Raw genomic sequence first — 15,217 nt, 5'->3', positions numbered from 1 at the left:
TGCAGATTTGGACAGTGCCGCATGACCATGATATTCCCCCCTCCCCAGCATCCTTTCCTGTTATATTTACACATGCTCATGCTCCTTTATATGATTTTATGATTTTATGATTTTTGTTTTATTTTGTCTTCCTGCCTGCCTTTCCACAATCCTTCTTTCTCCCCTCGTAGCCTTATTTCCCCCATCACGTGTATCACCTGCCACGGCATTTCTCCCACCATGTCCCCTCATCCTCGCGTCCTTCCATTAAACCACCCGGTCAACCGCAAGACACCAGTGGACTTGTAAGTAAAAAAGTTGGGCTAAATGCATTTCACATGTGCTTTCATCTCATCGTAGCACATACACTGTGAAGAAGTGTTAATAGTGTGTTTGACGTTGTTTGACTGGATCGATTGAAAGTTTAAACGCTTTTTACTCTTCTGGTTCACTTTGTTAATAAGTTTATGACATCTGAGCAGTGCTTCCTGGCAGCTAGAAAATCTTATTTGATTAAACATACACAGAGTTAAGTTAATAGATTAAAGCAATTAAACTTGTAAAATTTCAGGCTCAGGACAGCATGGAGTTTTAGCACTCAGTGTTTAATGTGCTGTGAAGTCCATTGTGCATGAATGAACCGCAAATTCTGACCATCTTTCCTTTTTTAATACTTCCTTTTCTGTCGCACACCTCATTTGTCCTGTTAGTGATTCTATATGCTTTAGTTTTAAATTTCTTCATTTCCTCTCAATGATTTTATAACTCCCTGTTTTCACTATCACTGTTCTCATTCACAGTCCAGGTCCTGACCTTAGCGGGGGTATTTCTCTGTTTGTAAAGCCTTACCCTTGCAAATTAAGAAGTTTAAGGTCCTCCCAGTAGGCTGTATGCTTATAACCCCAACCCTCGTTAACACGTCTCCCTGTACAATCCTTGTCTCCATTCTGCACTCCATATCAGGACGTTATTGCAGAGGATGCCAGTGAAGCCTTCCACACAAGCCCCATTGACCCCACAATGGTAACCTTACAAACATTAGCGGACGTGTAATACGCACATACAAACTCAACACTAATGCAAAAAACAAAAAAAAGTAGTCCTTCATTATCTGCCTGCAGGCCTGATGCTTAAACCTCACATGCTGCACGAATAAAAGGCATGCCTCGTTGTGCGGCAGGCTACTTATTTTGTTGCAGTGGTTTACAAACGCCAGGAGAACTAAAATAAGCTGTCACGCCTGCTGCGTGCTGCAGACTGCTTAAATACTCATAGTAAGCTGCATCCGGTGTGATTATTACCCCCCACTAAGGAGTGTGCAAGCAATAACACATGTAATTATAACACGCTGAATGAAGTTAATTCTGATTCTGGCACGCTGCAATCTCTACTTCTCTTATAAATGGATATTTCACACTGCGAAGTCTTGGTGAAAAGTGTGTGGGATCAAAAATGGTCTGTCTTAAAACGAAAGCCAAAAACACACACTGCCCATTGCTCATTTTGTGCCCATCATAAGTGATGGGCAGTGTGCAAAAATCAACAGCGGGTTGGATTTATTTTTCTTCTTCTTCTTGTAAATGGATGTAGAGGTCCTGTGAACTTACATCAAGGATGCTTGGAGTTGCACTGAAAAGAAGTGAGCCTCTGCATCCAGATATTCACACATTTGAAGAGAAATCAGCCAGTATTAGAACAATTTGATGATAACGCTACTCGGGAGATTTCTGCTTCACAAAGGCACTTATCAGGCTGCTGCCAGCAAGCATTTAGAGGAGCTGTATGAAAGATTTAAATATAGATTACTGAGTAATGTTCAATCCGTCTAACTCTTATCTGTCTGTATTTTGTGTCTTTAATTTAAAAAAAAAAAATCCTTTATACCTTCATCAGTCTCTTATATTTTAATACCAATTTTTGTTCCTCGTATCTCCCTTGTGCTCTTTCCTCCTTAGTATAAATTTTCACATTTTCCTTCCCTTTTTTGGTTCGTACTTAATCTCTTTGTGTTGTGCTCATGTGTCCCTGCATTTCTACAAATCTGAAAATGTGTATGTGTACATTTGTGTGTAATTCCTAGTGTGGGGATATATAAGCAGCCCTATCCTAGTGTAATTGCCTAGCTGATGTAAGTGCGAGTATGGATTCCTCTGGCTGCTGGGATTATCATCAGAGCAACTGTTGGGGCTGGCAACACACGTACAGACAGACACACACATATATACTGACAATGAGCCCAGCGCTGGTAGAGCTTATCTCCTTACCAAGACGCTTCCTCCCTCACAGAGCTCTGTTTCCTCTTCCCCATCCTTCTGCCCAGCCCTGAGCTCAGCCCAGCTGTAATTACAGTCTTATCACACACACACTGGGAGGGTTCACACAAACACACACACACGGACACACCCGCAGACATTCATGCTTTCACTCACGCTCTTAGAAGACACGTTCGGTGTCTGAATCAAGGAGCCTTATTCAAGGCCTTCAGTGAATCGAAACTTCTGCTTTTTCTTTGCAGAGTGAGAAACGTCTCATTCTCTAGATGGATCTTTCTTTCTGTCTCTATGTCCTCCGCAGTCCGCTCTGTCTGCAAAGATTATGGCTGTAAAAGCCAGCTGACTCCAGCGAAAACAAAATCTCTTTCTCTGACAATTCTACTTCCAATAGCTTCCTCTTTTCCAGGCCGACAACACTGGCTGGCTAGCTGTCTCCCCTCCTACTGTTTGACAGATAAATGTCTGCACTGTCGTCGTGGTGATGAGTTTAACATGTGTCCTTACAGTCTCTCTGCTTGTCTGTCTAAATTTCTGCCTCCCCGCCTTCTTTTTTCACAGGTACACTCCTGGTTTCACAGTGTTATAAATGTCTGTGTGTATTTTTGTCTGACTTCTTGTCCATCTGCTTCTTATTTTTTTGTCTCCTGATCAAGCATTTAAAGCCGCTGCCTTACAAATTCAAGCAGGTACACCTTTGGTTTCGATGCTACTTCCATCTCCATCATCCACCTATCTCTGCTTCATCCCTAACACTTGCACCGGAGTACGTTGCATGCTGTAGAAACACGGACTTGTTGCTTTAAAAATGCAAATCACAACTTAACTAGTATAGTTATTAGAGTCACTAACATAGTTTCATTCTAGAGTGTGGATATGAACAGTAGTTAAACTCCCTTAGTGCCAGTCTTCATCCTAGCCATTACTGAAAGTTGGCACCTATTATTGTGTACTGTGTTGTAAGAGCTGCTTAGGTTTTTTTGTCTAACAACCACTCACAGTCCGGCTAAGCTCTGCTCTTCTCTCCCTCGAAACCAGAAACAAAGCCAGGGGGCTTAGACTGAAGCCTTGTCTTAATAGTGCTAATAGCTGAGTGGAGCGGGAGGAGGGAAGGATGGAGGGGTGAGAGAAAGACAGTGATGGAAAAGAGAGTGATAGGAGATCAGTGCAGGAGGCTGAGCAGGGAGGAATGTGAAAGGAAGGAAGGAAGGAAGGGAGGGAGAGAAGAGGGAGAAGGAAGGAAGAAAGGAGAACTTTGCTTGTCTCAAAGACGAGCAGAGCCAGAGGGAGAGGGGTGAGTGAGAAAAGGGACGGGAGGAGGGGGGGTTGGTTGAAGGAGGGTGGATGAGGTTTGTTTGGTCTCCGTGCCAGCGGGTGGCATTTTGGCTGTCTGTGAGGCCTTCACAGACAGCCAGTTGCATCAACAGGCAACTGGTGTTAGTCACATCGAGCTACGTAGCTGCTCATCAGCGGAGGCCGCTTCGGTGTTGGTAGACTCACAGGCTCCATCCCTTAAGTGTTGAGCACACACATTATGCGCTTATATATACACAGAGAAAAAGAATAAGGGTAGGTAACAGCGTATTTGGATAGGTTGGCATTTATGTTTACTTTTACACTTACACTGTGTGACTGATAGAAAGAAATACAGTGTGAGATCGTGGTTTTGCACCTCTGTGTGCCTCGCAGCTAACAGCCCTGCACGTCTGTTTCTCAGGAATTGTTGCTCAGTTTGCCCTAATCAGTGTGTTAGGAGTTATGAGTTGCCCTAACAGAATGTGTGCGTGTGTTTGCTCTGGTGGCTTTAACTCAATGAAAGCTGTCTTAATATGTTCCAATTATATGTTTATGTGTTTTATTATGTAGGGATCTCCCGCCGTCTTGCTCAGCTCTTTGAACACAGACGCAGTGTGCGAGCGTCTCAGGCAGCTAGAAGGAATCGACCCCACCATGCTGCCTCAGTACACCTCCACCATTAAGAAGGTACGCGTTTAAACTGAAAGAAGTTTATGTGAACACCTCATTTTTTCTTGTCGTCATCTTTGTGTGGCATTCTTTCGATGGTCACATTTATTGCAACATATGAATGTAGTGTTTTCCTCTGTGGGCTTTTCTAGGCAATTGCATTGAATCTGTGAGCAAACCAGTCCTTTTCTTTATCCGTTGCAGGCCAATATAAATGGTCGGGTACTCACGCATTGCAACCTAGATGAGCTGAAGAAAGAGATGGAGATGAACTTTGGTGACTGGCAGCTCTTCAGAGGAATGGTGAGACTAGATTGCTTCATTTAGGTGCCTTTAATGCAATAATATTGTGCAACTCGACATCTTGCTAAATATTGTGTGCATGTTCTCACCATTCTTGTGCGGGTTTTCTCTTGAAGCTCTGGTTTCTCATGCTCCAGAAAAGATGCTAGGTCAATCTTGCCTTTCTGGGGCTGTGATACTGTTGAAAAAATAGGCTCTAAATCTCATGATTTTCCTTTCCTGAAAAAATAAAGTTGTTTTTTATTAATTACCCGTTAAACTCTTGTGAACAGAAGTGGTCATATGTAGGCTGACAGGGAAAGCATTAGTCCGCCACAAACAATATCAACTGCCCCTCTGCGACTCTGACGTATACTCAACCATGCCAGCGCCCCGCTGGTGATATTTGTTTCAGTTGTGGTTTGTGCCAGAATCCAGACAATATCGCATAATAAGACATCTCGTGTTGTGCTGAGATATTGGGATGGAGATTTTATAATCCGTATTACGAGAAAGGCGCTAGTCAGCCAGCCAGAGGTCTAGTCGGCTGAGCCGGGGCTCAAATCACTAACACATGTAGCCGGCTCCACTTCATCAAATGTCAGTCTGTGCTCTTAATGCCAAGGCAAGAGCCCCAGATTGGTCGTGTTTTACCGGAGATCCTATGCAGGGCTTGGGTAGAAGCAGCTGGAGAGTGCAGTGGCCTTGCAGCTCCATGTAAAAACCAGTGTTGTGTTGCCAGGATGCAGCTAGCACAGCCATCTGGTTCAAGATGGCTGACTGATATCTGGATGAAGGGAGGGTATTGTCAGGGAGGAGGGGACAGCTGAGTAGATCTACTTAAGGAACAGCTCCCAATTCTGTTCTCACAAGCTTTTGTTGTTGTTGTTGCTGCAGTCTGATGTACTTGTTACATTTAAACACACCAAAAACCAACAAGCTATGTGACTTGTTGATCACATATATTGTCCTGTATTGTTTAAGGTCATAGAACAGCGGCATGCTGAAAGCCAGGCAGCACTTCAGGATGAGTCCCGAGCTGCTAGCGAGCAGGGCAGCAGCGTGCACCTCGGGGAGCCCAGCAGACGCTCAGGGGGAGCCCAGCACGAAACAGCCGCCTTCAGCCTCAACCTCAGCTTTGAGGAACTCAGCGGCGTGGGTCTGGAGGAGCCTGTGAGACGCAGCAACAACTCACACTGGCCGGTTAGTCTTCCTGTCACAAGCTTGTTATAGAAATATCACAACTGCGGCGTGATCAGCCAGTGTGTGCGTGGGCACATTATTTTAACACATGCAGATGTGCAACCGTATTGAAGTTGCTACTTTTAAGTGTAACTGTTATCGTGTTACACTTGGAAATAGTCGGACCCCAAACTGTTGAATGGTCGCTGCACCAAGCCAGTGTGTTGATGGCCTCAGCAGTTTCACATAAATGTGGTTTAACCCCCCCCCCAAAAAAAGAAGAGCACAGCGGAGGAAGCTGACGATGGTCTTGAAATTTGCAGAATTAAAAATACTTAGACACTGCTGCAAACCAAAAGGTGTCAAAGGGCCCCCTATTTGGTATTTTCACCTTTTTGTATTTCCAGTGTGCTAAATGTCTGAGACACATGCAAACGGTCACACGTCGAGTGATACTGCTGCTGTTTCAGATGACCTCAAATCAAAAATCCAGTTGCCACTCCACACGCGGTCTTTGCTGGAAACATTCAATTCTCAGATTTAGAATATTTCAGATCTAATGATCAGTTTCAGTTTCAAGCTTCAACGTTTTCTAGTCATATGCACATTAAAGAAACATGTTTCCCTGTACAGTGAAACTCTTCCTTTGCTGTACACGACAGATGCCAAACAGTATGTAAGAAATACAGTCGAAATATAAGACGTGCAAAAAATAAACTCTACAAATAAAATCAATCTGAGCTACAAAAGCTCATGTACATATTCATGCAGTTTACAATGCTGCTGTATATGTCTGATTGCACACAGAGTAAATGCTGTTGCACTCTTGTTTTATGCACTCTTAAGTCAATAGCCCAGAACCATAAGGCACTCTGTACTCAGCACATGACAGACTCTGATAAATGTTGCACCCCAACCAAACTTTTTCCTCATTTTTTCAGGTGGTAAATCACCGCACTTCAAGCATGTCTAGCCTGAATTCCCAGGAATCCTCTAATGACATCTGCAAGCTGACAGACAAGCAGCAGGCTGAGTATCATGATGCCTACAGGGAGTACATCGCTCAGATGGCCCAGCTGGAGATGTCCGGCAGTGGGGGAGAGAGGCCTGTTCAGCCCCACCCTGGACAATTCCTTCAGGCTGCCAGCTCAGAGGACAAAGGGGTGGGTGGACAGTCACAAGTACACTGTCGTGTTTTTGTCACCACATCGCTGATGGCAGAAATAGCTCGTTCAAATAAGTTCCTACTGTCATGACTGGAGGGAAAGTACCGTGTAGTTAACTTGTGATTTTGAAATGTTGTATTTCGCTGTACTGAGTAATGGCGGGACTCGAAGTCTCAGCTGAGAAAATGGAGACCACTGCTTCTTGCATTTCATCATTATTGGCTTATATTCTTTGTTTGTCTTGGCACCAGAGGCAGAGATAGGAATCCTTTTGTCAGTGGTCTCTCAGAGGTCAGCACTAGAGGATTCAGTATATTTTTATGTTCTCCTCATTGAAACTTCTTCCCTCTTCTCAGTCCAAGGAAGGATCTGATCAAGACAGCCGCAAGTCTTTCACCAAGAGAAGCTCCAAGAATTCTGATGCCACAGACTTTGCCTCAGGGACCGATGGATTAGACCCCATCAGCGAAGAGGATGAAAAGCTGGATCACAGCTCGTCCTCCAGGACTCCAGGCTCCAAGAAGAAAGGAGCTGGGTCATATTACCACAAGCTGCCCAATGATGAAGACTCGGGCCCAGAAGACTCTGACAACACCACACCTCTCCTCCATAAAGAGGCAAAATTTGGTGCTCTGTCTTCCCACAGCTCCAAGCCAACTGGGCTGCTTGCCAAGCCTGGCTTCCTCACCGAAATCCTCATCGATAAGAAGGACTCATCCGATTCGGGGATGCGCTCCAGTGAAAGCTCCTCAGACCCATCCCTGGAAGAGGCTGAAGGAGAGACTGGCAGACAGAGAGATGCACTGAAGCCCAGTCTGATTGAACTGGAGCTGGAGGGCTTGGTGAAGAAGAGAGGCCCCCTACCCAGCAGCCTGAGCGGCCTGCAGGATGCCACAGTGGCCCGCATGTCCATCTGCTCCGAAGCTCCATCTGAGGCCAGCCTTATGGCCAGCAGCCCAGATGAGGGGTGGCCATCCAGCGGGGTCAGCAACCTCAACCACAGCGCCAGCAACACCACCCTTAATAACAACACAAGCAGCCCCAGCGACACCAACACTAACACCAACAACAGCCATCAGCAGCAGGCTACCATCACAGGCACAGAGTCCGCCTGCTCCAACATCATCTCCCCAGATGTCATCATCATTCCCGGCAGCAGCACTGCCAACACCACGGCAGCCACCATCCACCACAACCAGAACCTGCGCACCATCAGCCTTGGCGACGAGAGGGAGAGTGTCCTCTAAGAAGCCACGTGTTTGTTACACTAAGAAGGGTCATGCGGAGTGTGGTTCTTGATGTTTGTATCGTGTTGCGATGAACTAGCGTAGATGAGTGTTGTGTTGTTAAGGACAAAGTCAAAGAAGAGTTGTAAGGTTTAATAAAGCAGCCACCTTGATTTTTGAAAAGGATAAATCTGATAGTTGATGGTTAAATACCAAAAAATGTTTGTAAGGTCTGTTTGTTTGTCCCGTGTGTTTATGCCGTTAGTTTGGATTTGCTGTGTGTAGCGACGGTAATGTTACAGTAAAAAATAAAACAAAATAAAGTGTTGCTTATAGAACAGTAGCCATGACTGTGAAGAGAAAACAAGTCTAGTGTTTCTGAGGCATTCGGCCTTCAAAGCATGTTGTGAGGTTGCTAGTATATTTCAGGTAGAACAAAGTGTAGACACTTGTGTGCTGTTTTCTGTGTGATAGAAATGCATGAACTAGACTCCAAAGCGTCATATGTAAGTGTGTTTTGTGAATCAATAAACATCCTCAGTATGTGGACTCTTGAAATCAGTCTGACGGGTTTTATTTTTGTTTTCTTTCTTCGACTTAACTCAGCTGCTTGTGCAGTAGATTATTGGAATTCGCTGGTAAATAGGCCAGAATACGCACATTAAGTCACATTTTAATAGCTTTCATATTTTACCTAATGATGTGGTGAGGAAAAGCAAATGTCTTCAGTGGTAGGATTCGTATTGACCGATAGATGGCGCACTCTTCATACAAACGTGCTACTGCCTGGTTGTACACACTGCCTGTCAGGTTTGAGGACTCTGAACTTCAACACAGTAACTCTTAAAGTGTCCTTTAAGGAGCCGTTTTTATTTCTGGTACTTCTACATTTAACTGTAAATGAGTCTTAACTTGAATACATGCTTTATTTATAAATAAATTTTTCCTGGTTTTTATAAGAATGACTGTTTCCACACTTGGAGATTTTTAAGTGTCCCTTGGGGTTATTAAAAATAATAATCACCTAATGGGAGGCCACAGATTATTTGGCGGGTCAGTGGTATGGAAACATTTGAGATCCTGCTACACGGTGAGGGCGGACGTGACTGACAGGTCTCACTGCGGGGTCCATCACGTCACCCAACTGCATGCATTAGTGACCCCCTGCCCCCCTTTCTACCTCAGTCCGCTTTTGATGCCTGCTTTAAAGAACAGTGGACTGCGAAATAACCACGGGTGGCTTTTTAAGGTTTCAACGTGGCCTTTTGATTTTGAACTCCCGTCATCGTTTGACTTGGTTTATAGTTTAATTTCACAGGAATCAAACTGATAAAGTCCAAACTGCGGACACCGGGGGGGGGGTTTGATTAGTCAAAATCTGGTCTGAATACAGATGCTTCTAGGAAGTTTTGATCTGACTCGTACTTCTGTTTTGCAAAAAGGGGAAAGGCAAGTTAATTACGCGACTTACGGAATCCAACCCGTCACAGACCTATAGTTTCACCTCTTTCCCACAATTGTCTACCATTTTAAAAAACAATAGATCCTCGGCTTCTGGCGCTCACAACCTAAACCAGTTAATCCCTTTTACTTTCAGCGGCATGTGAGAAAGTAAGAGTGCAGTCAGTGCGTCCTCAGTAAGCTTTTACGCAACCGAGAAGTGTTGACGCTGTGTTTTAAGACTATTATAGGTCACATACTGCAGGTCTGATAAGGACACTGTACGATTTGTTTTTCAAGCATCTCAGATGTTTTCTTTACATCCAACCTAAAGCCAACACAGATAACCCCAGCTTGTTCTTTATCTGACTAGATCATTTTACGCACTGGTTCAATATCTCCTGAACAAACAAACAAACACCCACCACATTTAACCCCAACCCGAAGTGGTTCTTCCCCCAAATGAAACATATCCAAATGGCGTTTTTGATTTATTTTGTATAAAAAAGGTACAATTTACATTACTTTTATAAAAAGTTTCAGCATAATTAAGTACAACATTACACTTTTGCAGAAGTTTCAAATTCCTGCAACTATACAAGATAAACTCCCGATGAGAGTTCACAAGGTTTCATTCTTTTCATTTTAACTTTTTTTTTTTTAAACAACGTCCAGTCCTTCATGTGCCAACAATTCTGACAAGACTAAACTTTTTACAGTAACTAACCAAGCTGTCTATTTACGTTCCCACCTCCGCAAAAAAAGCGAAGACTTCAACAAGGAGAAGGACAGGATGGGGGGGGGGGGGGGGGGGGGGGGGGGGGTGAAGAGGGAGGAGGAGGGATGGGGTGAAGTCGGTGGTGGTGGTGGGGTGGAGGATAATCCTTGTGACAATCTCGTTTTTCCTCCCGCTGTCGGGAATATAACGCGCCTTCCATTTCCAGAAAGGACCCACAAATAATAATAATAAAAAAGTCTTAAGTTAAATAATAATGAAGTGTCCAAACAGAAAACACATCACATAAAGATTGTCCCATAATAAGCAAAAGTCTCTTGATTTCAGCGTCAGAAGAGGAGGAAAAAAAGGAAAAAAAAAATCCAGGCCTGGAGGACAGAGGTTGGAGGTGAGGGAAGGGAGAGAGAGAAGGGGGTGGAGGGGGGGGGGGGACGTCCTGCTCCCCAGGTCCTGTGTGTGTTTTTACGTCTTGACCAAACACCTGCAAAAGATTGAGAAAGAGAGGCGTGTTTAGAAAATGCAAACAGGGCAGAGATCCGGACAGACTGGCGCCAGGGAGGAAGCCGCAGTTTTTAACATTTAACCAAACACTCCCAATACTAAGCAAACCCTGCGCTCCAGATGTACACACACAGAAAGAGAGAGAGGGAAAGGAGAGGGCGCACGCACACACAGGCAGACACACACACACACTTCTCGCACAACTTCAGCCTACAATCTGGGGAAGAATCAGCGTAATTGCCGCTCAGCTGGCGCCTACCCACTTCTTGTACCAATTATGTGCAGACATCGTAGTAGCAGTAATCCAAACAGCCATTATTTTCCTGTTGCAGATGCTCTTCATTATAGACACAAGAGGGTATAATACAACCCTGACGATTGCTACTTATATACAGTAAACCAAGCAGCCTGGAGCGAATACCTTGCCACTAAACTCCAGCGCAAAATATCAGTCTGCTACGTCTTTCCACACAGCAGATGAGACACGAAATAGTTCGATCAATCTGTGACACACTCAAGTCTCGAAGAAGCCAGTGATGTGATCTTTAATTTTGTTTCAGATGAGCCTTGTAACTAATAATAATAATAATAATAATAATAATAAAATGTACCCAAGTCGTGCTTGCCATAACAGACGCCCGAGTGTTGCATCGCATTCTCATACAAAAACATTAGTGGGACCATTACAGCAACGTGAGACGACATTCGCGGTGGAACAAATGGATGGGTAAATGGTAATTCAAGCCCATTCTGCTCCAGCAGACTGGGAGACAGGCTGTAGCGGAGCCTAAAAGCCCTGGACAGAATGCAGCAGCAGACATGAGGACAGCCTACTTACCGCTTTAACGATGCAGAGTCCGGCTGTCATCTGTCATCAGCTCTGATGGCAACTCCGGGGACTGAAAACAAACAAACAAACCGACCAAATGTTAATTCTTTAAGCATATCCGAATGATGTGTCTGGCGTTTGCAACAGTGTTATGTAGGTCAAATCTCTTCCTCATCTGATTCTGAACAAAAGGAGGAAAAAAAAAATATAACATGCCATTTCCCCCCCTCCTCCTTTCCAACAAGCCATTTTGTGCGAGTTACGCATAGGCTACAAAGGCGCACACGAAAAAGAGAAAAAAATCCACCAAATCTTTCTCTCACAACACTCTGGACTGTCGCTTTTCAATTAGGATACGCGCTCAGCTACAGTGTAATTACCTGTAATGACAAGATGCTGATATCTGTGTTGAGGGTGGTCAAAGGAGTCCTGGACGGAGTCTGCCCCGGCCGGGAAGGGTGATGCAGGCTGGTTAGTGCGACACTGGAGTCCAGCGCAATCTGCAGGTCCAGGATGTAGTCGATGACATGCTGCAGGATTTCCATCTTGCTGACGTTCTTGTTCTGGGGGATGCTGGGCACCAGCTCCTTCAGCTTGGAGTAGCAGTCGTTCATGTTGTACAGCAGGCTGAGCGGGTCATCCACCGGGGTCTTGCTCCGAGAGATTCCCAAGGAGTGCTCTGATAAATTCACGCTGTTTTTCCGGAAGGATCGCACGGGGCTTATTGCTTTCATTTTTGTAAGTGTTGAGAGAGAGGGTTTGCTTGTGTCGGATGTCTTGCTTCTATTAAGTCCTGTGATTTGCCAGACGATCTGCGATCAGACTGGATTACCTAGCTGTCAGTGTGGTTTATATAGCTAGTAGGCTGGGCATGCGGCACGGGCGGGCCAAACGCGCTGATTGGGAGCTGCTAACATGTCACTCAACTTCCTTTATACCCTCTATTGGCGCTTCTCATTCAAACCCCACCCCCTTTCCACCAGGTTACCAGTGGCAACGCATGTTGGAGGCGGAACCCAGAGGGCGCTTCAGCAGCTCCGGTGGGCAATTTGGAAAATTAAGCCCTTACCTGTTTCTGATCAAGAAAATTAATGATTCTCATGGATGTCAGTTGACAACGGCAAGGCGCGAGCACCTTTGCCTACACGTTTTAAATTTGACCCCATAGATTTGCGATGGGCGTCGAGCTTCAGTGGGTTTAGAAAGGTGTATTTAAATTCAACATAAAAATAAATAAAGGAAATCTTTTCATTAGTTTATCTGCTAATTCTATTTACGGAACACCATCAAAGTCCTCATCAGCCAGCACTTATTTTTCCTTCCTGCATCAGTGCATTCAGCTGTGGATTTGAAGTTGTGGAGCAGTGATGATAGGGACTGTTTCAGGCGCGCCTGATGATTCTTAATTCACACCAGCCCGGACCGGTGTGAAGGCAGGTTCCTGCATGAAGGAGAACAATAAACTTAAAGTGGAGAACTGAAACAGCTACCAACAGAAAGAAAAAAAATGTTCAGACCAGTCAAAGTTTTTCTTTCTTTCTTTCCTTTAATTGTTTTGTTTGTTTTTACGCACGAGGAAACGTACCCATGTGCACGAAAGATTATGGATGTTTGTTTTGTTTTGGTGGCAGAAATATACAGTTTAACTAACTAACGCACTTAATACCTGATTAAAATGTATTCACTGTATTCACTGACGCCAAGAGTCTGTAAAATATATCACAATAAAGTGCGTATGTGCGTTAGACATGATGCGCGACAGTTGCAATCAGAGGGAAAATCATCAGTCGATTTACTTCAGCGACTTTTCCCCACAGTTGTATTAAACTGTAGTAATCCAAGGCATCGTGTTTAGACCACTTTCATGTTGGAGATGTGTCTTTAATAAAGACCCAGTGCACTTCGGCACAGCAGAGTGCAAATGTAGCTTTTGCATCCACACACGTGATGAGGCGATTAACTACAATTGACACTTTAATGTTTTCTGAATGAGTCATTTGTTAGCAGGAATTACACGCTTCATTCTTCGGCTGGAGGTGATGGGGGCTGCTTAATACTGCACTAAGTAATTGCCCCCAGGGGCAGCTGAATGTGATGTGCGCGATTTTGGCACTGTGGATCAAATTTGCTCCAGATGACGCGTTTCAGTGTACTTTTAAAAAGACGACGAAGCGGTCAGCGTTCGTATTTTCAGTTTATTGAAATATAGGCCTAGTAATTTGGCAAGGCAATTTGGTTGAAAGGATTAATCAAAGAAAACCCCAGAAGTCAAAAGAATCCGCTTTCTACAGCTTAATGGACCACAAGAGAAGCATTTCAGGGCTGGATCCTGATGAAAAAGCCCAAGAAGGCTGTTCACCCATGGCAAAGAAAGACGCTCTAGTCTATAATAGTCGAAATTCTTATAAAAAATATATATAAACATACATGTAAATATATATATCAAAGAAATGTTTTCCGGGATTTCACAAAAACCAGTGAAACACCATCTGTGCCATTGTTTTGCCCGTGGTTCAGTTCAGGGACAGCTTCTCATTCAGCTGTATGACGAGCCTGATTTTTTTTTTTTTATTCATTTCTAATATAATCTGGAACTCCTGCAGTCTGCGTCCACATCTGGTGCAATAGGATTTTTCCATTTCTCCCCTTCATCCTTTCGCTCCCACAGCTGTGTACATTTCGCTCTGCGCCTCTGACTGATGCCTGACAGACAGGTGATGAATTGGCGCAAGAGCACGTCGGTACAAAGCCGAGCGAATCACCGGCAGCAGGAGCAGCAGCAGCAGCCGCAGCCTCACCCTGCCTTCACTCTTCCCTGTTTCTCCTTTCTCTCCTCTCTCTCTCCCTCTCTCTCCGTCTTTGGAGCAGACTCTCTGGCGCCGGCGCCGTGACGTCACCCCATTCACAGCAGCCCTCGAGCCAGCCCTCCCGGCGCCGCCGAGGCGGTTTCCATAGAGACGGGGTTTCGGGGATGTCAGTCAGAGGTGTTTCTCAGCTGATCGAGCCGGGGCCCGAATCAGGGAAGCGTTAACACCGGGGACGGGTTTGGGTCTCCGGAGGAGTCTGCTTTGGTGGTGGTGCTTCGAGGGGCCAGCGGATTATCTCATTACATATCTTAAAGAAGAAGAAGAAAATACCACTAAAGGAATGTGACCAATGCCTCTGTAGTATGTAGAAGAAAGTCTTGTAACCCCGCAGCCATGCTGAAACACATCTGGGCCCTTATTATTTAGCATTATCTAAAATAGCCAATTTTTAAAATTCTGTAGCCAAATGCATGAATCACCAATCAAATCTGATTTTAAAAACTCTTAAAATAATATCTGTCTTTGTCCCCGAAATAAAGAAAAGTTCAATTGGAGATTCTTCGAGTGTCCGCTCCTATAATGCCTCTAGTGTGACTAAGTAGCCTACATTTACTCGCTAATGGAGGATAAGCTTACAGGTCCGTATTTATTTGATGCTACTTCTGCTACATCCCAACCCGCAGGGAAATACTGTGGACATACTTTTACTCTATTAGGCTATATTTATCTGACATCTATAGTCACTAGTTTAAGGATTAAGATTTTCCACAGGAACATTAAAGCCAAAGATAGATTAAAACCCAAGTGAATATAAAATAGCTTGATTAATCTTCA

General features: G+C 44.5%; 2 protein-coding genes across 9 annotated transcripts in view; one reads left to right on the top strand and one right to left on the bottom strand.

Annotated features, from left to right (window-relative positions):
• The window catches only part of kidins220a (kinase D-interacting substrate 220a), a 48,769-nt gene extending 40,141 nt beyond the window's left edge, over positions 1 to 8,628 (top strand). For 5 of the 8 annotated variants that reach the window (XM_085144275.1, XM_085144277.1, XM_085144276.1 and 2 more), the window contains 7 exons: positions 171 to 284; positions 2,906 to 2,938; positions 4,116 to 4,232; positions 4,419 to 4,517; positions 5,481 to 5,699; positions 6,620 to 6,841; positions 7,201 to 8,628. In XM_085144275.1, coding sequence (XP_085000401.1) covers positions 171 to 284; positions 2,906 to 2,938; positions 4,116 to 4,232; positions 4,419 to 4,517; positions 5,481 to 5,699; positions 6,620 to 6,841; positions 7,201 to 8,091 — 1,695 coding nt within the window. In that variant the 3' untranslated portion in view covers positions 8,092 to 8,628. The remainder of the gene's footprint in view (positions 1 to 170; positions 285 to 2,905; positions 2,939 to 4,115; positions 4,233 to 4,418; positions 4,518 to 5,480; positions 5,700 to 6,619; positions 6,842 to 7,200) is intronic. The other 3 variants (XM_085144280.1, XM_085144279.1, XM_085144281.1) reach the window with 3 other exon arrangements.
• A 1,360-nt stretch (positions 8,629 to 9,988) lies between these two features.
• id2a (inhibitor of DNA binding 2a) lies at positions 9,989 to 12,419 on the bottom strand. The gene is made up of 3 exons (XM_085144297.1): positions 11,957 to 12,419; positions 11,586 to 11,646; positions 9,989 to 10,727 (listed from the first exon to the last, which is right to left on the bottom strand). Exons 1-2 carry the CDS (start codon positions 12,308 to 12,310, stop codon positions 11,590 to 11,592), a joined length of 411 nt encoding a protein of 136 aa, XP_085000423.1. The 5' UTR covers positions 12,311 to 12,419; the 3' UTR covers positions 9,989 to 10,727; positions 11,586 to 11,589.
• Between the last annotated feature and the right edge of the window lie 2,798 nt (positions 12,420 to 15,217).

Source organism: Neolamprologus multifasciatus, chromosome 19, assembly GCF_963576455.1.
Source record: "Neolamprologus multifasciatus chromosome 19, fNeoMul1.2, whole genome shotgun sequence".
In the NCBI taxonomy this organism is placed as follows: domain Eukaryota; kingdom Metazoa; phylum Chordata; class Actinopteri; order Cichliformes; family Cichlidae; genus Neolamprologus; species Neolamprologus multifasciatus.
This window is presented reverse-complemented; position numbering and strand designations above follow the sequence as displayed.